The sequence below is a fragment of the Zonotrichia albicollis genome, chromosome Z (assembly GCF_047830755.1).
Source record: "Zonotrichia albicollis isolate bZonAlb1 chromosome Z, bZonAlb1.hap1, whole genome shotgun sequence".
Lineage (NCBI taxonomy): Eukaryota > Metazoa > Chordata > Aves > Passeriformes > Passerellidae > Zonotrichia > Zonotrichia albicollis.
Window position 1 is genome coordinate 79,488,361 of NC_133860.1, and position 25,413 is coordinate 79,513,773.

At 41.2% G+C, this 25,413-nt stretch overlaps 1 protein-coding gene across 7 annotated transcripts in view; it reads right to left on the reverse strand.

Moving 5' to 3' along the window:
* MARCHF3 (membrane associated ring-CH-type finger 3) overlaps positions 1 to 25,413 on the reverse strand; it is an 83,180-nt gene that overhangs the window by 29,152 nt on the left and 28,615 nt on the right. For 4 of the 7 annotated variants that reach the window (XM_074533659.1, XM_074533654.1, XM_074533653.1 and 1 more), the window contains 2 exons: positions 4,694 to 4,957; positions 2,562 to 2,769 (listed from right to left, as the gene is read on the reverse strand). In XM_074533659.1, the coding sequence (XP_074389760.1) occupies positions 2,562 to 2,769; positions 4,694 to 4,957 (472 nt within the window). The remainder of the gene's footprint in view (positions 1 to 2,561; positions 2,770 to 4,693; positions 4,958 to 25,413) is intronic. The other 3 variants (XM_074533657.1, XM_074533658.1, XM_074533656.1) reach the window with 3 other exon arrangements.

The window sequence follows — 25,413 nt, forward strand, 5'->3', positions numbered from 1 at the left end:
CCCCTCCTGGTGGAAGATCTCTCAGAGAAAAGATCAATATGGTGACTGATTGCTTTGAGCATCTCCTCACTACCTGTCACTGACCCCTGCATGGGATGCATTCACTCTGTGAGACAGGGCCTGTTGAGGAGTTACTGGGTTGGTTTTTAAAGTCTGTGCTCTGTAAATCACTTTATGAGCACAATAGCCCCTCTTGACCTAGTAAAATGCATTAGTAAAACTCATAACTCACCTCCAGTGAGAGGATGACCATTTACTCTTCCCATTATCTAGGTCAGGGGAATCTTTGGAGAACTAATCACCTCACTGCTAAATGAAGGGAACTTTGACACCCCACCCCTAAACCTACACAATCTGGGGTGTTAAAAGCAGGTGGCCACTTTGGCTTGCCATTCATGTAATGTTACAGCAGGGTTTTTGTGAGGAAAGGTCCTGCTACACTGGATAAACCTCCTGCCATGTTCTCACACCCTAGGTAAGAGAGAGACAGACAGGAAGGTGCTTTAAGGACACAGAAGATGAGGGAATCTGGCAACTTGCATCTGCTTTAGCCTGCTTTGGGAAGTTTCAGATTTTTGCTGCAATTTGTTTTTATTTATTTATTATTTGCATGGGCAGGTCTCTGCGTTTCAAAGCTCTGTGTATTAAATAAGCAGAAATGTCCAGGACAAACTTAAATTACACTGACAGAAATCAAGGAGTTTGATTATCTTTCTGCCTAATTTTCCTCCTGGTATATAGTTCATTTTAGTTACTCTTTTTCTCTGCTGCTCTCAGCTTTGAAAGTACACCTTCATTTTCCTTCTAAACTGAAAACATATTCCCTTTATAAGATCACAAAGGATTGGAGGTTTTTTATGACCTTTCCTGCAACTGCACCCAACTGTTGGTTTCTGCACTAAAATATTGTGGGTGTAAGCTGAGAATTCAGGAAATAATGAGTAAAGATAAAAACATCTCAATATGTTTCAAAAATGTTCTTGCTCAGGGTTTTCATTTGTCCTCAGCAAACAGGAAACAACTGGCAGGTTTACCATTATTACTCTAAATATCATTGCTGCTGCGTCTACTACTTATTATTGCTTTTGTCAAAAAGAAGCCTCATTTCATCAGAAAACAACCAAGCAAGCACAATGCCCCATCCTGGGCAGGGTCAGCTTTGCTTTCAGCTCCTTCCATCCTCAGCAGCTCTGGTCAGCACCACATCCAATTTGTGCAGCGCAAGCCTCACCAGGAGCCATCACAAAGGGAACAATTTCCAGAAGCTGGGGTCTAAAATCAAACTGTGATGCCTCAGCACCACTTGTCTTTCCTCTCAGAGGGTGGATTCAGAATGGCATCATTTTTATATCGTCTATATTCTTGCACCAAAGATTAGAGGAGATCCAGCAACCCAGAGGGAGCCAATTTCAGCTGGCCAGGGCCTGCTCTGGGTGCAGGACTCGTGCTAAATGCCATGTCATGTACCTTTTGTGGGGGATCTTGAGGAAGAAGGAAGATATCCTCAGGCTCAGAAACAAAATGTACATGCCTATCTCAATTAAAGCAATTTTGGTAGTCATCCCCCGACCCACCTCCCAGCAGTCAATTCTGTCCTGTGTCCTTTTCTCTGTGAGCAGGAGGAGGAGAACAAAACGCTGCTTCCCCCTACCCATTTTTAATACTGTACCTCCCTCCTGCGGCTCTGACACAGTTTAAAGGAACAGATAAGATGCACAGGAAAGATATTTTGTCCTGAAGCCAAGCTCTGCGAGTAGGTGCCTGTGTCACCAACAGGTACAAAATGCTTCTTCTCATTCATTTTGCCGAAGTGTTACTTGTATTTCACTTTTAATTACAAAAGAATTCCTAACTTTGCTTCATCTTTTCCCAAAATAAAATAAAGGAGGGAAATGGTCATTAACAGTGTCAAGAGAGTGAACTTGTTTTGGTTTCTTTTCTTTTCCCGAGGACCAAAAACACCCTAAAACCAGGAAAACTTCATGAAGCTGCTATCTATAGTTGGCAAAAACTGAATTTTCATTGATAAGGGAGAAACAATTGTCCAGTTCACTTTTGAGTCTGGCACATAGGCAAGAATAGGCCAAAAGGTGACTCACAAATGTCTAAACACACCAGATGCTCAACAAGAACCATTCCTTCTTGTGGGCTTGAGAGGTAAACTGGGTTTTCAAGGCTCCTAAGATTGTTACCTCTCAAAAGCAAGAAGAAATAAATAAATTTCTGACCTATATTTAATATGTTGAGTCCAGAGACTTGCCCCACATCCCAGAGAATCTTCAACTTACCTCTTTTCCACCCTCAGCCAAGCTGGCTGGCATCCCAGGAATTTGCTGCAAAAAACCCACCACTCAGGTTTGCAGTGAAGCAAACCCACTGATCCTTAAAATTTGGTTTTGATTCCCTCCAAAACGAGGGGTTCTGCCCCATCCCACCCTTTCCCTGAGCTCCCACCCCCACATTGCCAAACCCCCATTGCAACCACAGAGCCTTTGTGATGCCTGCATGGAAGCAGGCAGGAATTTTCCCAGCCACAACCGAGATTTCAGGGTTGCACTGACCTCCAGCAGCGGCCTGGGCTTGCGCTCCACTGCAAAGCTGAAGTGGCAGAGCTCACAGTAGCTGGTGTTGGAGGAGGACAGCCAGCGCTCCAGGCAGCTGCGGTGAATGGTGCCCAGGGTCCCCGTGCACTCACAGGGGGACAGCAGCTCCTCGTGGCTGCTGCCCTCATGGCAGATCCTGCACATGGGCCGCTCATTGAAGGGGCTGCTGCAGGACAGGGAGAGAAAAGGGATGGTCACTGCTGGAGGGTTGTGGTGGTGGGTTGGGCGGAGGGGACAATTGAATCTGTTTTCCTAGAGGAGCCCCTTTTTGCGGTTCTCTCCAAAATCTGCTCTGAACCGGGACAAATACATTCAGTGGCGCCCAACCTGGGGCTTCTCCATCATGAACTACTTTCCTAGAGGAGCCCCTCTGGGGGGTTCTCTCCAAACTTTGCCCTGAACCAGGACAAATACACAGTGGCGCTCAATGGGGGGCTCCTCTGTCATGAACTGCTTTTCTAGAGGAGCCCCTTTGGGGGACTTTTTCCAAAATCTGCCCTGAACCAGGACAAATACATCCAGTGGCTTCTCTGTTGTGTACTGCTTTCCTAGACAAGCCCCTTTGGGGAGTTCTCTCCAAAATCTGCCGTGAACTAGGACTAATACATCCAGTGGCGTCCAACATGTGGCATCTCTGTTGTGAGCTAGAAATATTTGCATTGCTTTGACCTCTAATTAGTAATCCAAGCTGATGGGCTAGTGGTTTAAGGTGTTTTGGTGTTCTTGCTTAAAATATCTCTTTTATTAAGGGAGAGAAAAGTGTAGAGTGAAAAACATCAGAGAGGCAGATGAGAGGTGGAAGACCAAGTCCTTTTGTATTTTGTATTTCCCAGCTCTTCACAAAGCAGCAGTGCAGCCACCTCAGGAGATCCCAAAGTGCATCAGGGAGGTTGTAAATCTGCCTCAGCTGGTTACTTCTTGGTGATCCTCTGACATAAATATAGCCATATTTCTACCCACAGAGAAAAGCAAGGCACAATTCTTCCCCAGAATATTTCTGGGTTTCGCATTTTCTGAACCTCAGAGAAAGGAAAAGCAATTCTTACCTTATTTGCAGTGCCTGTGTTTGTGCAGAAGTAGAATGCAATATGGAGATTGTTTACCCAAGGTGATGGTGTTTTGTTTCCTTGGCCTATCGGGGCCAAGTGTGTGTGTGTGTTGGGTGACAGCCATGAAATTTTGTGGAGTTAGAGTGCAGTTGTGTGCAGAGTTGAGTGCTTGGCAGATTCAGTTTAGATATTATAGATATAATATAATATAATATAATATAATATAATATAATATAATATAATATAATATAATATAATATAATATAATATAATATAATATAATATAATATAATATAATATAATATAATATAATATAATATAATATAATATAATATAATATAATAATATGCCTTCTGATAAGCTGGAAGTGTCCTCATCATTCCTCCCTGCCACAGGGATTGTCCTGTTTCGATACATGAATGCTATTTTCACTGGCCAACAGTGAAGGACTGATGAAGAAGCAGCACCTTGCCCTGCAGCACCCCAAAGGTAGGGCCATGACTTCAGAAAAGCACATGAAGGCAGAAACCTCCTCTCCCTGGAAAGGGTTTCCCTCTCTTTGGGACAGCCCACAGGCAGGTCAAGGAAGGATACAAGCAGATGTGTGCCAAACACAGCCCTGCTGTGGGGCTGCAGGTGGGTATTTCTTCTGCACTGCTTTAAGATCCATGAAGTCTTTCCAGCTCACCACCACCAGCAAAGATAAATTTAATTTTGACCCAAGCATCAATTCTGGATAAGGCCAAACACATCAGAATACCCTTCTTGCTTCTAATGAGAAAAAAGCCAGCCTCAGCATGCTTCAAAGGCATAGATTAACAATATATTTCACCACTAATCTGCCTCTCTAAACCAGCAGCAAAAAGAAAGGTCAGTCCCTCGGACAATGACAGAAGCTGCAGCACTGGTGTAGAAAAGCAGCTTGTGTGGCTGCTCAGCTGTTTAGGAAGCTTGATGCACCCTGCAGCAAGGATGATGGAATGGGGGTTTAGCCACACACCCCATGGCAAAGGCTGGTCCCTCCCTGTGCCCCTCACTCACCTCTGCACGGCCAGGCTCCGCACCACGGAGGAGAGCAGCTGCCCATCCTTGGAGGACACCTGCATGACATACTGGGGGCAGCTGGTGGCCGGGCCCCCGCTGCTGCCAGGCAGGCTCTTCCCATCGGGGGCTGCAGGCTGGGGATGGTCTGGAGGCACTCCAGGCAGGTGGCTGCAGCGGTTGCTCCTCATGGCGCTGGGCGGCAGGTCCCCATCTAGGCAGGAATGGGGACACGGAGGTGCTGTGGGGCACATCCCTCCCTGGCTGACCAACAGCAGGCGTGAGAAGGAGCATCCCTCAGTGCCCACCCCCGGTTCCTGAAGCAACTCAGCAGGGAAAGGGAGTTTGCAGTATTGGATGTTGCGAGAATCTGTCCAAATTTTCCCTCATCTGCCCTATGATCGTCACTGGGGACCACTGAAGAGAAGACCCCCCTGCCTTGAATCTCTGGCTTTGTAGGAGAAAGTTACACATACCAAAGGCCCTGAGACCTGAAAGCATAGTGCCAAGTTACTGTTTTCACAGGTGTTGTTTGCTGTATGCTACACTGAGCTCAGAGGGCATCCTGCCCTTTTGCACAATAGCTCTGGAATCCTCCCCACCTCTCGGCCTGGCTGGATTGCTCCTCGGCTTTAGGGTGGTCCCCCTCCAAAGGAAGAGCCCTCTCACCTGTTCATAACCACCATGACAGACAAGGAGAGATGTAAGAAGCCTCTTCATCAAGGGACCGAGACATGAAATCCCTGTGGGAGAAGGCCCCTCTCACCTTCCTCCAGAGACTGGGACTGAAACCCCCAAACCCCGGGGAGGTGTGCAAGGGGGGAGGAAAGCTGCCCAAAGCAAGGTGGATGTTGCAAGTGTAGGCAGTGGACCACGAAAATAATGGTTCTCACCTGCTGCCAAACTCAGACTGTGTGTACCCTTATTTTCCTCCCTGAAGATACAGTAAACTACCTTTGTTTCAATTGCAAAATGCACTCCTCTTCCCCCCATCAAAAAGAGTATAATTGGGGTTCAGATGAACCGTGCCTCTGAGATCTCCCCAGCGTATCAGGCAGATCCTCAACTGGACTGGACCAAAGGACTTTGTCTCTACGTTTGGTAGCTATATCCCTCTCTCTCTCTCTTTTCTTCTCTTTCTCTATCTTTTTCTCTCCCTTAATCCCTCTATCGCATTTTGCTGTGGTCATTCAATAAAGGTGCATTTGTTTTGATTATCACTGCAAGCCCCCTGTGCCGTGTTGGTTCTTTCTACACCCTGAGATCACCCCACGAACCATCACGAACCCATTTGTGGGGACGGATGGCAGGTGTCACAGAAAAACACAGCCTGCACATCCCACAAGCAGCAAGGCAGCAACCTTGCCTTCTCCTCTCTGCACACTCCTGAAGTCATGAGTGATAAACAGAGAGGCTGAACCTTTTGTCACTCCCCCTCCAAATGTTTCAAAGGTATATACAGTCTGTGCACTTCCAAATTTAAAGGCTGCCACTCTCTGCCGAGAAGGAAAGTTATGTGCTGGAGGAAAAAATGGCTGATTGGCTTCAAATCCCCTTTGAAAACACTTCCATGCTGCTTAGTGTCTTCTATCACCAACCCACAGCAGAGCACAGACCTGGCAATTAATCCTGTACAGGGTTTTAGTCACACAAACCTGCTTAATCACAGCTTGCACAGCAGTAATTTATGCCACAAGGTGAGGCAGAAATCACAGCCTGCCCGTGCCTCTCTCCTCTGCTTTGCTCTCTCTCACATCACTGTGAGTGTGTTTTGCACAGTGCTTTCACACATGGCAATTGGGAAGGAAGGGTTGTGCTGGGAACAAGTGTGATTATCCACTTGTGGGGAATTTTGGATGGAATTTGAGACAGGACTTCTGAGTTGTTTTTGATGATGTGGTTTATCTTTCTTATCTTCCGGATAGGTGGGAAGAGTGAATTTGGCTCACATCTTCATCCCATGGCTCAGAAGGTTACAAGACCCCTAATTACAAGACCTTTTAAAGATTTATCGACCAACAAAACACTGCCAACAAGGATATTTATGTTTTTGACCCAATACTTAAATATTTTGTCATATGGATCCATGCTACAGTGTAAGCTTCCTTAGCCAATCATGTTATGAGAGACAAACCTACAGCACTGCATTCTAAACTCCTTGTTTTCCTCTGGAACTACTTTCATTTTTATATCCTAAACTCCAACACTCTAAACTTTCTTCCACTTAACATGTGTCTGCTCTAAACTATAAATCCACATTCTCACCTCTAGCATCTCAGTTTGGGAACCTTTTCCAAGGTCTCTGTCGCAGACATCTTCTCATTAAAAGTCCTTCCTTAGGATTTTTCCTCCTGAGAAGCTGAGAGGCCTCAGAACAAAATGTAAACAATGGTTATCTACTGCTGTGGGATGCAACAGGTGCATCTGTGCTTGGTGCCATCTGGTTGTTTCTAATTAATGGTCAATCACAGTCAGCTGGTTCAGATAGAATCTGAGGCAGCTGCCTGTGTTATCAGTCTTTGCTATTCTTAGCTAGCCTTCTGATGTGAACTTCTCCTTCTATTCTTTTAGTGTAGTTTTAATGTAATATATATATATCATAAAATAATAAATCAAGCCTTCTGAACATGAAGTCAACATTCTCATCTCTTCCCTCACCTGAAAACCTCTGTGAACACCGTCACAGGTCTCAGATCAAATTTTTGTTTAATTGTAAGCTTTGGCTTACAGGCTAAAGTTCTGAGATTCCCCTGCATTTCAGATTCCAACCAGAAGGAGCCTGAGTGTGTAAATTGCTGATATCATGGTGGGATGGATTCTCCTGGCTGGGTGTGCCTGTCCTGGAGGGTTCCACCCAGGCTGTGTCCCTGCCCTCCTCCCCTTTGGGTCAGGCCCCACAAACACACACACAGGGTGGGTTAATCCCTCTGCAAAAGGGGGAAAAGGTTCCCTAGCATGCCCTGGGACACTTGGCTGCAGTCCTGTGTAAACATTGCAGGTTGCAATGATGATATTCCCGTGTTAAAATCAGGAGTTTCCTCCTCAAAAAAAGTGTTCTGCATCACTCACCACGGCTGTATGGTGTCAGCACTGCAGCTGAGAAGAATCTTTAAAAGCCAAACATGAACAAAACCCTTGTAAACAGGGGTGTTTCTCCAAGGATTTAGGTAAAACCCTGTGTTTTGGCTCTGTTGGATTTGAGGAAGAGCAGCACCAACTTTGGGAAGCCCCCTGAAGGGATGGCCTTGGCAGAAAGATTTTGGGGCACGTGAGGACTGGTGTGGATGCTGGACCATTTGCACCACACAAGTTTTCACACAGGGACCCATGTTCTTAGAAAGGCGTCTAAAAGAGGAAAATAGGTTTGTTTTGCAGGATGACTTCAGCTGTTTTCAGACCACACATCCCCCAGGGAAGAAGCTGGAGGCTGATGAGACAGCTTATAGGGCAGAGAGCGTCCAGGGAATGGGGCAGGGAATTGGACTCTGGGCCTCATTTACAATGAAAATGAAGAAAATGGCTGATGTCAAAACCATTAACATATAAAAGATGCAGACATTTCAAGAGAATAAGAGCCACAGACTCTCCAAGGAGACCATGGTGTTCAGTTTTAGTTTTAAAATCCATGCTGAGACTGTTTAAAAAGAACGTTCAGCTGCTGAGTAGCTGCTTCATTAAACTTAAAAAGCCTAAGAAGTATCATGCTTACAGACTCACGCTGCAGAATTATGTATTTTTATTCTGATTGCTTCACTGACCCCATTAAGTACAACAGTGGTTTTATAATTTCATGTATAATGGCCATCCAGGCCTTTACAAACACATCCCTCAGTCACTTGATGAGTTGGAGCATCAGAAGATGCAACTAAATGCAAAGCTTTAAAGCACACAGGAAATTATCTGGCTATATCTCAGGAATGTTAATTCAAATTTCTGCCTACAGCACTGCATTGATATCCCACTTTGGCAGAGCAGATACAGGTAATCCCTTTCTACTTTTTTTTTAAAAAAAGAAGGAAGGTTCAGGTAATCACTTTCTGCCTTTTTTAAAAGGAAGCTGAAAGTTACAACACATTTCTCTGAATTCAGAAGAACCATTTTCACACAAAATCAGTGCATGTGCCTGAAAAGTGATACAATTATAGAATTAAATGATGTGTGCTTTAATACTGAAACCCATGGTAAATAATGGAGATTAGTTGTCCCGAGAAGCACAGAGATCCTAAGCAAATCCCAAATTAAAGCTGGCATTAGGGAATTGTCAATTTTAACAGCCACAAACTCCCAAAGTCAATATTTACCATATGTATGCATTATGTCAAGAAGATTTTCACCTGAAACAAGTGGAAATCTGTCAAAAATGCCTCAATAAAAGAGAAAATAAAGAACAAAACCAGGGAGATGTGTTTAGCTGGTATTTCTGAAGAGAAGCATTATTACATTGGGGGAGAAAGAATATCAATATTTATTCCAGACACCAGCAAATTCTGAGAAAAAGTGGCTGAATTCGGCATGATGAATGTATGGTAGTATTTAGCTCTTTGTTTTTTCTTTTCTGTGCTTCACTACTTGTAGTTTTTCATATATATGTATATATATATATATACACACACACACACACACATATATGTATGTATGTATGTATGTATGTATATGGGTTTATGGCTATCAGAGTAAAAATAAAGGTGTTGCAGGTATTTTCTTTATGCAGTAGGTGTAAAAACAATGACAATGTAACCAACAAACTCAAGCAAGTACCTGAGGGCTTGGTGAAGCTGTGTAGAAGATTCAAGTGCAGAAGACATCCTTTGCCCCATAAAGACTCACAGGATGGTATATTCCTATTTAAGAGATTTATAGCTTCTGAAGCAAAAGACCTACAAGGCTCAACAAGTGAGCAAGGCACCGCCATTCTGATTGAGTTGCACCCAACGAAGAAGTAGAAAACCAGAGTTACTGCCCTGAAATGGAATTAAAAGGCAAAGCCATCTGGAGCACAGCTGGAATCCTTATTGCACTCTCTCTGGCTGTGCCTGAGCTCACCCCGGTTCTGAGACCCACAAAGCATCATCAGGGTGATGGGTTAAATTATCACAGCAGAGCTTTTTAGAGCAGGGCTGTTTCCCCACTGGAGCTGTGTGTGGCTGGGACTGACACAAGCCAAAATGATATTTACATTTCAAGCAGTGGGTTCCAAATGTTGAACAAATACTCGTGGAGTTGCTCCCTTTTCCTTTTATTTTTCCAGCCCCTCTGCTAAGAATAGCATTTTTCCCCACCTCTCAGTCATAGTTTCAAACTTGAAAACCCTTTCACTTTTCTTATTCCATGTTCCCACGAGCTCACCCTATTAGTTTCAAGAAATGTGACATGACCTTGCATCAATCAGCTTCAACACTTAAAAATATGCATGAAAAACCACCAGCATCCCATCTGGAGACATTTTCCCCAGAAATACTGTGTTATTTTAAAAAGACAGCCAAAATACTAATGCTAATATTAATAATAAATATAACAACAACAACAACAAACCAAATCAAAACTAAACTTTCCCTCACACCAGCAGAAAAATCCCAAATACATACCCACACAGAGAAATTATTTAAAAAAATAAATCTCAAAGAAATTTAAAAAAAAAACACCAACAAAAACAACCCTAAACAACCAAAAAAGTGCCCTCCAGTTTTCAGAAGCTTTCAGGGATGTGTTTTTGTTTATTTATTATGCATTCCTATTTATATTAATATTATTATAATATTATACTAATATTATAATATTAGAATTATATATGCATCTATAAAATTATATAAAAATATATCATTACAGTATAATAGTATAATATATATATTTATATACTATAATATATACTATACTATAATATATATTATTATATTATATATATTATATACTATTATTAGTAGTATTAGTATATTATTATATTTTACATATATAATATATATTATATATATAATACATAGTATATACTATAATATATATTATATTATATTATATTATATTATATTATATTATATTATATTATATTATATTATAGTATAGTATATACTATAATATCATACATATTATTATATTAAATAATATAATTTATATTATTTATGTGTGTGCTGATTGTTATTGTTTGTTTGTTTGTTTATACTCTTTATGCTATTTCACATAATTTTGTGCAGTTTACTCCAGATTTTTGGATCCCAGGGGAGTGTGGACAGTTTTTCACCTGGGATAAGTCAGCAGATTGAATCACACAAAGAATTCTCCACCTCGCTGCGAGCTGGAAGAAATGGTGCAAATCATGGAGGAGCATTTCCCACCTTTTCTGCTATCAATCCTGGCTGGCTGCTCAGAATGCAAATTGCTGCATTCTAAGTAATAAATAAACGTTTCAAACAAATGTTTCAAAACATCAGAATGTTTGTGCCAGGAATGCAGTTGCCAGAGGCTGGGTGCAAAAGGTGTTCCATGCTCTCCACTGGCTCAAGTGGTGCCTTTGTTTCTGCAAAAGGGGAACAGGAACTCACCTGTCCCTCACTGACAATAATTAGACAATAATTATTGTTTAGACAATAATTGTATGCCACCCTTCAGGATGCCCCAGAGACCAAAACAGGCATTGCACTCACTGGATCACACATAGTTGCTAGGTGATCCCTGTTTCCCCTTCCCACAACAAAAATACAGAAGAATAACCAAAATCCTCCACTCCAGAGCACTCTGGAACATCCTGGATTTTCACCTGCTAAGGACAAGGCAGGGTAGTGAAGGTGGAATGCACAGATCACTTCTTAAAAAGTGAAAACCCCTGGGACACCTCAAAATCTTATTTTAGCATAAAAAATTTGAGTTTTATGCATGTCCTTTCTAGAACACTCACATGTGGAATAGTTTGAAATGTTTCTTGGCTCCACCACAGAGCTTCAAGGCTGCCCCCCTGGTTTCAAACACACAAATATTGAGTGAAGAAATTGGTGGAGTAAGTGGCAATTCCAGGTGAAACACAATACACCCCAAGCCCCCCAGAGTAAAAAATTAATCTCTCTAAATTGAGAAGACCGATTCCTATATTTGATAACGGCATGTGGCTCAGCACAAGGAGAAAGGAAAAAAACCCAAAAATGCTGGCTGATCTGTTCATTTTGGAGCTCTAAAGGCATCAGTGAGAGAGGGCATGGCAGTTCTGGGACACAGGGACAGGAGAGGAAGGATGGAGAAAATTTCATTTTGGTCACCAGCATCCAGCTTGCTGCATCACACACCACCTTTTAAGGAGCTCTGAGAGAGCACTGCAAGGTGCAAGAGGAAGATGTGGCAATTGTTCCCCACAGGAGGAGGGCAGGTTTCAAGTTAAGGTGTTTCGACACACAGAAAGCAGCACAGCACAAAATGCCCAGATGCCATTGGGCAATTTTACTCTGTTTCAGCCCAAGTTTTACTAATTTTTCCAAAGCTGTAAACAGCATTTCCCATTCATCTAGTCTGACTGCAGAGAGCTGCAGGGGCTTTTAAAAGCTGCCACACCGTAGGCTGCATTCAAAGTGCAATTTTATAAACAAGCACATCAGAAAGACTGAGAGCTCATTTGAGGCAGCAGCACAAAGCAGTTCTGCAAAAGCAGACCTTAAGAGTCTGACCATGCCTTTAAAACTTCAGTGCCCACCCATAAATCATTGTTATTTTGTTAGGTACTGAACCTTGAACCACTTTCCATGAGAGCAACAGACTCCCTTCTTGGCACTGTGAACTTTTTAATAAATTGCTTTATATGCCTGCACAGCCACTAACTTGGGTCATTTGCTTAGATTTGTATCCTTTTATTGGTTGTTGAAATGAAAGTTCTCAGATGACAATAAATACCAGAAGTACTTGTGGTGGCAGCATTTTAGCCTTGCATAAATAAATTTTAAAAAAAACAGAAGACACAAATTCAGTTTACAACTGATCTGGAAATAGATTTTTTTTCCCCCAAGGTATAGGGGAATATGTATGTTTTTTTTCCTTGTATTAGGTTGTTTTTTTTTCCTAGCAGAAATGTCTTTCCTCACAAGTTACAAAGGCACCTACATGTGTTCCTAAATTCCCTTTTTTTCATTGCCAAATCTGCTTCAGATCCCCACTCCTGTATTTCCTGTCCACAAAATTCCTGCTTATACCCCAGAAAATGACTTAAACCACAATTGTTTATACACTTAGGCACCAAAATGCAGCGAAAGAATTCACATCAGCTTATATACTTATAAGCAGATATACACTTCTCTTTATAAAGATTGCATATTAAAAGGCCCAGAAGTTTGGGGTTTTTTACACTGGAAAGCTCTGGATTCTCTTTCCCCTTCCAAATTAGGTCACCTTATACAAATGAGTCAAGCATTTCTTGGCCTAAAACAAGAAAAATAAGAATTTAATTTGCTCTCAAAGCTGTCAAAGGACAAAGAACTCCATGTCAGTCCTTGAAGCCAGGGTTCATCTCTAAAAATCACTTTGTCCTAGAGAGTGACAGCATTTTTTTGCACTCTGTGTTTCACTGATGAGGCACTTCCTTCATCATGGGAGCTGCAAAACTTTCTGCCAAATTCTCTGCAAGAACCTCGGATTTCATCAGAAAACCTGGCTTTTGCAATTTCCAAATTTTTTTTTTTTTTGCAGTTTTAATGCAGAGGACCTTCATTAGCCAGTGCCTCTGCACTCTGACCTCTGCTCCATTTAGGTGCCTTATTCCTGCTGCTTGTTTTGTCAGAAAAGGCAAAATCTGAGAGTGCAGGGTGCACACCCCACCCCCCTGAGAATCACACAGCACCAAAAACTGAATAGAGATTACACCTTGATATTTTCAACTATTCCTTCAGCAGATGGGGACGATGGAGACAGTGTGAGGACCAGTGTTTCTGTCAAATATAGGGTCTTGAAGTCTTTCTTAAACACAAGGTCTTTGGAGGGCAAATTCAGGCAGATCTGATCCAGATGTGCTGCATTTGCTGGAGCTGTCACTGCTGACCTTCCCCACATTTAGGCTGGACTCAGTGCCACAGCTCTGGGATGGAGCTCAGGGGAAAACAGCTCAAAAGTTAAATGTTTATGTACTCCCAAGGCCATGTTTTCCTATTAAAAATAGCTCTCCCCATTTCCACTGCAAGGCGGAAAGAAGGGCTGTTAGCATCACACAGATCATTGCCCTGACCCATGGGAAAAATCCATAATTTGGCTCCTCTCTTTTTGCTCACACAGGTAAATATCAGCTGAATCCAACCTGATTCCTTCTGCAAGGCAAGGCCAAGCTGAAAATTACTCATTGAAACTGCAAATGATGTAAATAGTTAATACCTGAGGGTTTGCTAATGAACTCCAGTTCATGTAAATCTTGTGTAAATTAACTCTTTGACAAATAACTCTTAAATTATGGATTTACCTGGCTCACAGTGGTGAAATCCACAAAGATTCTGGAGCTGTGACCAAGAAATTTGTTTGCAGAAGAGTTTCATCAACAGAGAGCACAGAGGGTGCTGGCAGATAATGGAGGCAAGAGTTTGATAACTGAGGGGCAAAAAGAGCCAGCAAAAAAAAAGCAAAATGTTTTTAACTGCTTATGGGGGATACTTGGAGAAATGTGGTCATGGTAATTCTGCAGACAGCTTAAGAAAAATGCTAATTCTACTGTTCATCATTGCTAAGTTAATTATTTGACTGTTTTAGTACATTTCATTCTCCCAGCTCCTGCAGTCCATACTGCACATGAATATGATCCTATTGCAATTATTGCATTTATTCATCTCACTATTGATGGCAAAACAGCTCAATGAATGAGACTTGGAAAAGATACTAAACCCACTTTCAAATTAAAGTAAGTAGAAAATTGAAAACATTTCTCTTTTTAATAGCTTTATATTTTAATTCCAGAGTCAGGCAATATTGGCTGCATCAGTCTGGCATTTGAGAAAAGCTTCATTAGAAGCTCAGTGAGCACAACTTGTCTTTAAGACTCCAGTTTTGAAACAAAGATTATTATCACACCCTGCATACCTCGGTTGTGATGCATTGTAATTTAACCTGAAATCGTTCTGGTACCTTCATATTAATTTCTTTTCTTCCTTAGTCTTCACCTGCATAAAAATTTAATATTTAGTTCCTCCACAGAGGACTTCTTTCCATGTGATGCATCCCAAACATCTCCCAGTCTGCAAGGTACCTGCATTACTAAAAACCTTGTCTGGTGCTCTGCACTGAAGCCTACATGCACCAAGTACATTCAGAAGATCTTTTTCTTCTTCCCCAGGCACTGTGTGTATCACTCCTACAGCAAGACTGAAAACCCCACGGGGTGGATTGAATTCTCATGTTTTATTCAGCAATGAACCACCTGCGTGGCAGTCTGCAAATACACAAAACTTGGCTTCTGCGTGATGCTTTGCAAAGCATGTCCCAAACTAATATATTTACATGTGGAATCTGTGCTTTCACTTGTTCTCTGGCTGTGGGATCACCTCGGGTGTTTCTGGAGGTGCCATCCAACAAGCCACTTTCCTTCCCTGCAGAGAACTCATTCTGCATGATTTTATCTTGTTGTGTTTCAGCTGGCAGCAGCAGCTGAGTGTTTGATGTTTAGCAATGGGGGAAGTTAGTCTTCCAAACAGCTTGTTTGAAAAAAGAGGAAAACACTTTAAAAAGCAAAATGCCTCCAAATGCAGGTCTGTTCCTCTCCCTTTTCCCTTTTTACCCTTCAGTCAAAAGCAGCTAAAAATATTCTTGCTGCATTTTCCTTCACATGGGAAGATAAACCCTCCCTGTTCCCACATCAGTCTGTTTCTCTCAGCAGGAGCAAAGTGTGGACTCCACGGGTTCCTGCAATATTTACATAAAGATTTCCCTCTGAACTTCAGTTTGAGGGAGGAGAAAGAGTTTTTCATCAAACTCCAAGACTTGCACTGCAGTCCAGAATGAGACAAACACATGGGGATATTGTGAGTTAATTAAAATCACTGATAATTCCCTACAGCAGCTGGTTTTACATGGGTTTGTGGTGTGTTATATAAAACTATATGCTGTGGGGACTGAACAGCTCCATTTCTTTTCCAGTAACAAGCACAGCAAGAATGCTTTTAGTCATTGTCACATGAAGCTGGCATTGGTCAAACAAATCAGATCTGACATGCAGACCTGGAAAGGAAAAGCTATTGCTGCAAAATAAAGCACATAAAATTCAATTTCTCTTCAGTAATCTTCAAGAAAATTACCGAAATGCTGCACCAGTGAACCAAAACTACAAGACAGAACTAAATCAAAATGGCAGAGGTAAAATTTTACTGGACAACATTATTGTCCGTATCAAATCCAAGAGCAATATCAACAAGAGAAATAACAAGAGTTAGAACTAGGTATTAGCCTTATTTCTATGAGACATAAAGTCAGTGGAAGCCTGGAGTGGGTTTGAGCTGATCTCAGCTGGGATTTTACTCTGTGTGTTATTGTGACTTATGAAATCAACCCTGACATGCAGCTTTGCTTGCATAGCAAGACAAGCTTGGTATAGGACTATAAGCACTTTGCAGAGCAGCAGTGAGCCAGACTGATGCTAAAAATATATACTATTGTGTAACTGGACCTGCAAGACATTTCATAGATTTCTATACTGTGATTAAGCAAGCTCTGCTATTTGTTTTCACTGCCAGAGAATTAGTAATCCTTTCTAAGAAGCTGAGTGTGTGTGTAACCCAGAAACACGAAACCACACCTATGAACCAGTGTATTAATGCTGCTTGGTCGGCCTTTGTGTATCAGAATCACTGAATGGTTTGGGCTGGAAGGGACCTTAAAGATCATTTTGTTCCACCCTCTGCCATGGCAGGGACCCCTCCCAGTGTCCCAGTGTCCAGCCTGGCTTTGGGCACTGCCAGGGATGCAGGGGCAGCCCCAGCTGCTCTGGGAATTCTATTCCAGGGCCTGCCCACCCTGCCAGGGAACAATTTCTCCCTAATATCTGATTTAAACCTACTCCCAGTTAGTCTGAAGCCATTAACCCTTGTCCTGTCACTGCAGACCCTTACAAACAGTCTCCATCCTTCCTGCAGCCTCCCTTCCGCATCAAATATTCACAATTAGGTCCTGAAACCTTCCCTTCCCCAGGCTGATATCCCCTGGAGCCGCCCCAAACTCAGGGTCTGAGAATATGATGGTTGTGATTTTCCTTCCACCACACTTTTAAAGCAGAATCTTATTAAAGATTCACTTGTACCTCATCAAAACATTGGCACGTCTTTGTGCCGCCTTGCACATCGTAAGACACCACTGATGGCTCAAAACACATCCAGAAGGGTGGACATTCTAAAAGTTGCCTCATCACTTTGGCTCTGTTGCAGAAAAATCTGTGTGAAGTTAGCTGTTGCCAAAGGGCAAAGTAATTAAACATCTCCAAGTGTTACCCCGGAGGCTGCAAAATACCGGAGTTTCTGGAGATGTTGTGAACAGCCAGAAGTAAAGAGTAAGATGAAATACTTATTTGCTTTCGGCAATGTGTTTTACCAGCCTCCTTCATCCTCCAAAAAACTATTTTTTCTTAGTAAACAAGCAACTGAAAGATTTCTCCCCCAAGACTTGCCTTCCTGCTGCTGAGGCAGGTGAAAAGGAAAACCCTGCTGGAAGTTTAGGATGCAGGTTTTGCACAAACTCTTGATTGATTTATACCTAACATACTGTAGGGTTTTGTGGGTCTCTGTCGTCTCCACTACTTTAAACTTTTAGGGTCAGACAGCTTTATCTCACTGTAGGGCTGTGGAAATTTCTAGAATCTACTCACCTTCCTACTTGACACTTGTGGTGCAATGGCTGCAACAGCAATTGAGGAGAATTTAGGTAAAAACAATCACTAGTGAAACCTGAAAATGGAAACCTTAACAGCCCTAAAAACCAGCCCTAGCTATGTGCTCCAGCTGCACCTCTTAATCAAGAGCAATTTATATCTACACAGCCCATGAAACGTACAGTTTGAGGATCCCCTGCTATTTAACAGAATAACCCAGCACACCCCATTTTCCACGAGGAGCCTGTCCCTTGCTTCAGCTGCTGCTCAGCACTGTCAAAGCACACTCCAGGACAATCCTGGAGAGCAAACCCACAGGACCAAACGCCAGCTCCCAGCCCTGCCTGCCCGTTTGGCCCCTGATGGGCACAGCACCCAGCACTGTGTGACAGAGGGAAGGTGACACTCCTCCTCCCCGGAGGCCTCCACACAGAGATGTCTCACACATGGTGGCAAATTGAGTATACAGGTAATTCTGCTGGCTCTGGCAACCAGAAAGAGAGCAGAAATACTATTTTTAGCGTGGCACTTTATTACCAGTTTAATGGCATCCCAAGGTTTAGCAGCCTGTCAGGTCAGGAAGAAATTACACCTTGTTAGAGAAAAGCACTGAAACAAATTTCCTCATTAAGTACCATGTCTCCCAGCTTTTGCCCATTGCTGGAAACATAATTTTTCACCCTGTAAATTGGATAAGTAAGATTCAATCATTTTTTTTGTTTTATGTTAGGCTATCTCCATCACTTTTATCTTCCTTGCCATTGAGTAGTGAGATTTTAAGTGGGTGTTTCTGGTTCTTTAATTAAAAATTATTAGAATACCTCCACAAGTATTTTATAATAATATTGATGCTAAAGTTGAAAAACTGATCCCTTTATGTACAAACATCTTAATAAACTAGTGAATCTTAGTGAATTTCTATATCATCACTTTGAGAGCTGCTGCATTTGCCAAAGGTTAATTACATTTCCCATACCATCTGGGCATTGTTCTCAGCTAGTCATACTAGTCCTAAAATTGGTTCAATTTTTCCATCAAATGAATCCCCAGTGTTTTTCTGAGGAAGATGACATCCTCCAAAGGCTCCTCTTCCTTTCTAACTCCTGGTTTATCTCCTACCACAGCTGCAGTGGAAGCAGAGTGAATCCCTGATATCCTATCATTCTATAAAATACATCTTAATACTCTTGGCATACTTGCCTGTGTAATATGTTCCAGGCACACAACAAATTTGTAGCCCTAATGAAGAGCAGTGAGTTAAAAGAGTGACAAAAAATTAGTTTGAAGTGAGCCAAAGCCTTGTTCAAACCCCTCCTCAGTGCAGCTCATCTCCAAAGCTGAACAGTCCATATAATAACTGCAATTATTTCCTTCCAATATTTGTGACATCTGTCCTTTCTGGCAGTCACTCTCTGTTTCAAGCACATTACACTCCTGGCTGCTGATACAGATAGAGGATAAATTAATTATGGATAGGAATTTGTGACCAAGTGTTTCCAGAAGCTTGGACTATCTGTCTCACTGCACACAGCCATCAGCTCTCAGCTGCCAAGCAAGACTGAAATAAGCAAAACACAGACAGGAAATTCACTGCCTCAGCCCCAAAATACTCAACAACATTGGTCCAGGCCAGAGCACCCTTGTCTTCTGTCAAAAGCAAAACAACAGAAGCCTAGTGATCAACAAAGGCAATTAATTGCAGCAGGCCAGAACTGGAGGAGATGAAGGAGTCCAGGGGGCAGAAAATTTCACTTGGATTTTGGGGGTGGATTTTTTAGTGTGTCCAAATGGGAGATGGCAACAGATTCCTTGCCTTTAGAGCCTTCAGGGAGGAGAGACATGTTTGCATACCCTGAGCAGGCTGTGCTCCTAAACAACGTGTGAACAGGCAAAGGGTGAAGGTCTGGCAGCCACATCCCAGGTGAGCAGGGATGGAACTGCCCTTGTGGCTTTAACACAGATTTGTACAAAATGCAGGGGAAACTTAGCCACAGTTGCTCTCATTTCTTCATTTTTCCATCTGACATTTCATTATTTAATATGATGTAGTTGATAGAAGCTTTTAAATCAAACTCTGTCTGGAATCTGTTTGAGTGGATTGGGAGCCAGCAAGCAGAAGCAACCTGTATAAAATATATGTATATGTTTGAAATATTTTATACATATGTATATACATATAAAATATTTCAAACTGAGAGACTTGTCTCTAATTGCTAAACCTCAGTGGCAGCAGAGCCTGATTACACCAGCAATGTTCAGTGAAGTACTCTCAGTTGCTCTTCTCCACTGCAGTTTTTTCAGTCTTTATAAACCCCTGGCAGTGTCAAACAGCACAAACTGAATGGCAGGAAGTCCAACAGCAGCTAGAAATTAACTGTGAGTTGTGTGTCACAGCTGAGAGCCCACACCAGCCTGGCAGCTGCCAATTCCTGCCAGCCCAAGACATGTTCTTAAGAGCAGGACTGTCACAGAGCCCTGAAGTCACAGAAACTGAGCCAGCAACCACTGCTGCACAATGAAATCAGCATACAGGCAAGGAGCTGGTTTTAAGGGCTCCATCAGGGATGAGCTCCTCTCATGCTGGTGAGGATACTTGGATCTCCTGGGTTTCAGAACATGTCTAAATGTAAAATAAGCTGCTGCACGGGGAAACTATGCTTTTTATGCTGCATGGATTGGAAGGTTATGGGCACAAGCAGGAGGGCAGGAATGGGCAGGTTACAGCTCCCACATTTATCTCCCTGCCTGTCCTGGCACTAAGTCAGAGAAACCACGACCTCCAGCCAGCTGTGAAACAGTGGAGCTGCAATTTGAGAGGAGGAGAAAAGAGAGGTGGGATTCAGTTTCCAGCTCCTGATGGTCTTCAGGGGCTGGTCCCTGAAAACAAAGGTTAAACAAGGTGTGTTACTGGCACTCCCGTGTGAATTAATCACTCCTCCCTCTGCTGCACCAGGCCCCTCAGATACGGCCAGGAAGAAGCAGCCTGAGGATTTCTGAAACATAAAGTTCATAACTTTATGTTACAGGGCATAAAGTGGCATCCAGTGGCATCCACAGGAGGTATTTCATTCTGTTTCATAGAGATCTTAAGGACTAAAACTGGGGGCAAAAATCCCAGAAGATGAAGGTGTAAACCTGTCCTCATGTGGAGATGAGGCCCTACCAAGGCCCTAAACAAGGCCTTTATGTTCCAGCTACAGCCGTGAAATGCTACACGGTTTTATTTCCAAGCATTTTAGAGATAAATGCATTTGATGCCTCTCATAAACAGCCTAGAGCAGATAAGCAGAGAACCAACACTGACCTCGTGTCAGATTTACAATTTTTATTTTTTAAGCCCTCAGAAAACCAATTACCTCAGCCATAAGCTAGTTTTGGAGAAAAATAATCTCCCCAGTGCTCAGCCTAGCGAGGCCTGTAAAGCACCCAGCTCACACGGAGGTAGGAAAGAACAAACAGGAGGATGAGAAAGGGCTGCACATTCTGACCCTGCCTGATGCTTCTCATGCTCTCTCTCTTTGAGGTAAAGCAGTGATTACAATGAGAGCTGGGGCAGCAGAGCCCAGACTAGATAACAAAAAACAAACAAAAATCAAAAAAAACAAACAAACCAACCAACCAACCAACCAACCAAAGAAAAAACAAAAAAAAAAAAAAAACAAACCACAAACAAAAAACCCCAAAAACAAAAACAAAAAAAACCCAAAACAAAAAACCCAAAAAAACCCCCAACAAAAAAAAAAAAACAAAAAAACCCAAACAAACAAGCAAAAAAAACCACCAAAAGAACACAAAAAAAACCCAAAACAAAAACAACCAAACAAACCCCCCCAAAAAAACAAAAACAAACAAAAAAAAGGCAAAAAAAGACAAAAAAAAACCTGAAAAAGGAAACCAAACCAAACCAAACTAACAAACAAATTTAAAAAACCCTCACAAACACAACAGCAACAACAAAAAATTGCACTTCACCCGCAATCTAAACATCTTGGATTATTTCTTCCTCTATTTGAGACTTCATGGAAGGGTCAATCCCCAGTAAAACACCAGTTTATGGGTCAGAACCTCAGCCCCAGAGCAGCAGCCACCATTCTGAGTGTGCAGCTTTAAACCTCTCTGGATTCCACACCACCTGCAGGAATGCCAGGCCTACAGAAATGATGAAATGCAGCAATACATGCACAACTGCAGCTCTGCAGCAGCATCAGCCCCCTGACCTCACCCCCAGAAGGGACCAGGGTGATCCTGAGCTTTCAGTCAGCAGTTTAACAAGGGAAGCACAAAGTTCACCTGGAGCAGGGGATTCAGAGAGAAGAAAAAGGAATTATGGAATTATGCAGCCACTGTCACTGTGCTATAACCTGATCATTGGATAAAAGTTAAAATGTTGGATGAAATCCCACTGCGGGGGTGAAATATGGCCAATTTCTTTCCACACCAGCTTTTTATAAAGCACCAATTCTAAAAAGCTTCACACTGCCTGGGTTGTAACAGCTTCACAACAGTATTTATTCATTTGTGTTTACTGTCACATCCCAATAAATATCACAGCCAATAAAAGCTTTATGCCAGTTGCCTGTATCCTTTAGTTAACCTTCTGCAAAATTTTACCTATTCATCATGACTGTCATCATCAACCCAGAAAGAGAGCTTTCTTTTTCTAGTGTTGTTTTGACTTTTTTCTTTCCTGTGTATTTTAACACAGACATGCCTTTGCAAATTTTATGTGTTAATTTTTTAATACTTGCTTAGTACAATGATATACTTACAACACTTGCTGTAATGTTTAGGCAGCCTAATATAAGTGTGACATAATAATAATAATAATAATAATAATAATAATAATAATAATAATAATAATAATAATAATAATAATAATAATAATAATAATAATAATAATAATGTATTTATTATATATTATGTATAAATAATGTATTATATATTACTATATATAATATAATATATTATATATAGTAATATATATCTATTATATTAATATAATTATATATTATATATAATATATTATATATATTATATAATAGATATATTATATATAGTAATATATATAATATATTATATTTTAATGAACATAAATATAAAGATAAATATAAAGATAAATATATTATATTATATTTATTACACTGTAAAAATATAATAGATGATATATAATATTATTACTATACTATTAGATATCATATATAATATATTATATATAGTATCATTGTATCTATCTATAGATAATATTTATTATATTTGTAATTTTTATTTAACCATATAATACATAGATAAATAAACAAACAAATAAACAAATAAATAATTTTTAAAACCCATCTCTATCTAGCAGTGTTTTACTCTAAATTTCAAGTGGCCATCTCCCCTGCTACTTTATACCAGGAAGAAAAGCATGGCTTCCAGCTTTTTAAAATTATTCCTTCTAAAAAGACACCCAACATTTGAGCAGCAGTTTGTCAAGGTCCTCTGGCAAGCTTCATGAGCCACAGATTTATTTCATGGCTTTGACTATTTCCCCTCATTCTAGCGATTCCTAGTCTTGCAGAGACTGCCCTGAGGGCATTACATGTCTCCACATCCCCCACAGAACACCCAGCATTTAAAAAATCAGTAAAACTGAATGGAAGTTACAGAGTTTGTCACAGTCATTGTGCTCTCTCCAAGCCAATGTGCTTCTCTATGTGAAGCCATAACAGTTAGAAAAGGAAATTTTGTCCTCAAAATTCAGCAGTTTCATGTTACAAGTAGAACCAGATTAATTCAATATTAAAAAAATATATATTTAAAAATAAAGCAGGTTAAAAAAGGTTAAAAAAAAAATCTTCTCACTCCATTTTCACTTAGTCCAAACTGCAGCAGGGCAGGTTGAGGTGGGACTAGAGGAGGAATTTCTTCACACAAGTGAAGAAATTGATTGACATTTGGCAAAATTGATTGGAAATTGATTGGTGATTGGTTAAATTGATTGGAAATTGATTGGAGAATGGTCATTGGAAGGGAGGTGATGGAGTCTCAGTCCCTGGAGGGGTTTAAGGAATGTCTTGGCACCAATGCTCTGCTCTGACTGACAGGTTGGACTCAGAGCTCTTCTCCAGCCTAATTGATTCTGTGGTTCTGCGTGATTTCCACAAAACAAAGCTCAGTAAAGATCTGCACAAATCAAAGGAAAAGCATCCAAGATCTGTCTCGAGCATTTAGAGGTTTGGTTTTTTTTACAGTGTTAGACTAAATATTTTGTCTCTGCTTTAGCAGTGCCAGCAATGATTCATCCCTACAAAATACTGTTGAATAATTAAAAGTAGATGATATCTCTGTTCTCTCGTAATAACATTTTTTCCCCTACTCCTAATTTTTTTCCTTTGAAACAAATGTCTACCAGTCAGTTAATTAACATTAATTTTTTCTAGGATCTGCTCAGCACAGGAATACACTAACTCTTCAGGTGAAAGTAATTTATAGACTACATTATCCAAAGTTATTTGCCATTCCTTTGTCCTTGGCAGAGCAGTGTTGCAAAGACAACCAGCATCTTAGAGCAGAACACATTAACAAGATTGTTAATTCCTGATTCTGCTAATGAAAAAAAAAAACAAAAAACCCTCTCCACTCCATTAAATAAAAATGAATGGCAGCTATTACCAATTTTAATTTTTTTCCACAAAGAACAGAGGATGAAATCCTCAATCCAGTGAGCTGGACTAAGTGAATAACTCCAAAGGATAAATCCCAGATCCATGAAACTTCTTATTCTCTGTATTGTGGGGATTTTTTAGATAATGCTGTGAACAAGAACAGAACCCCCCCCCCCCCAAAAAAAAAAAAAAACAAAAAAAAACAAAAAAAAACCAAAAAACCACACACAAAAAACCCCAAAAAAACGAAACACAAAAAAACCCCAAAAAACCTCTATTCTGAAGGAGATTATGAGGGCATCTTAGCCACTCATCACTATTATCAGGGAGCTCCTTGGCCCTGCAACCACAGAGAAAAACATTTACAGGTAGAAAAGTTTGGATCCCTCGCACAGAATTTAACATTTTCTCACCAGCTGACACAATCTTTTACTCATTCCTGGGCACCAGCACACGCTGCCCAAGCTGTCCAGGCTGATTATCCCATTGTTTTTAGGGCTGCTGAGTGCAATGAGCTGCAGGTGGGACTGCACCAGAGCTAGGGGGATTTTCTGGACCTCTCTGTACAGCACAGCCACCCCAGTGCCTTGTGCCTCATTTGGTGGAAATTAACCTTGTGCTCCAGCTAAAGGAGAAAGGCTGCCTTCTCCAAGCTGGGTTTTTTTCCAAGTTTTCCCAAAGTGAGTGTCATGCTTCACTTTCAGTGCTTCTTAAAAGCACTCACAGTTAAATTGTGAGGAAAAGCGTGATGCAAAACTATGAGTTTTGGTCACGTTGAAGGGATGCCTATGTTAATGCTAATTTTTTTTAGAAGGTAGGCTTTTCTGGGAAAATTGGGGTAATCTGGAGAGCTGGAAATGTGACTGTTGTACCAAGTTTCTAATTTATTTCAATTTTAGAAGACTTTTCTGGAATCACTTTTTGCTAGGTTTTATGAAACCATGAAGCATTTTGGGTTTGCATGCCCAAAAAGCAGAAAAAGCAGTTGTGGGGACACATCTCTGGCTCAGCTGGCCACCCTTTGCCTGTTAAAGCTTTAATGCAAGACGTGAAAAGTGCGTGTTTTGTGATATTTTCGCAAATATTAAAATGGATATTATATGTGTTGTGTTAGAAAGTGACGCTGTGTTAATTTTCTTAAGTAGCATGTTAAATACAGTTTTAGATTATAACAAAATGTTAAAATAGAAACTATGCTACGTAAAATACTTTTTTTAAAAAAGAAAGGACTTGCACTGAGATAGCAGCCACATGGCACCTAAATCTTTCAGAGAAAG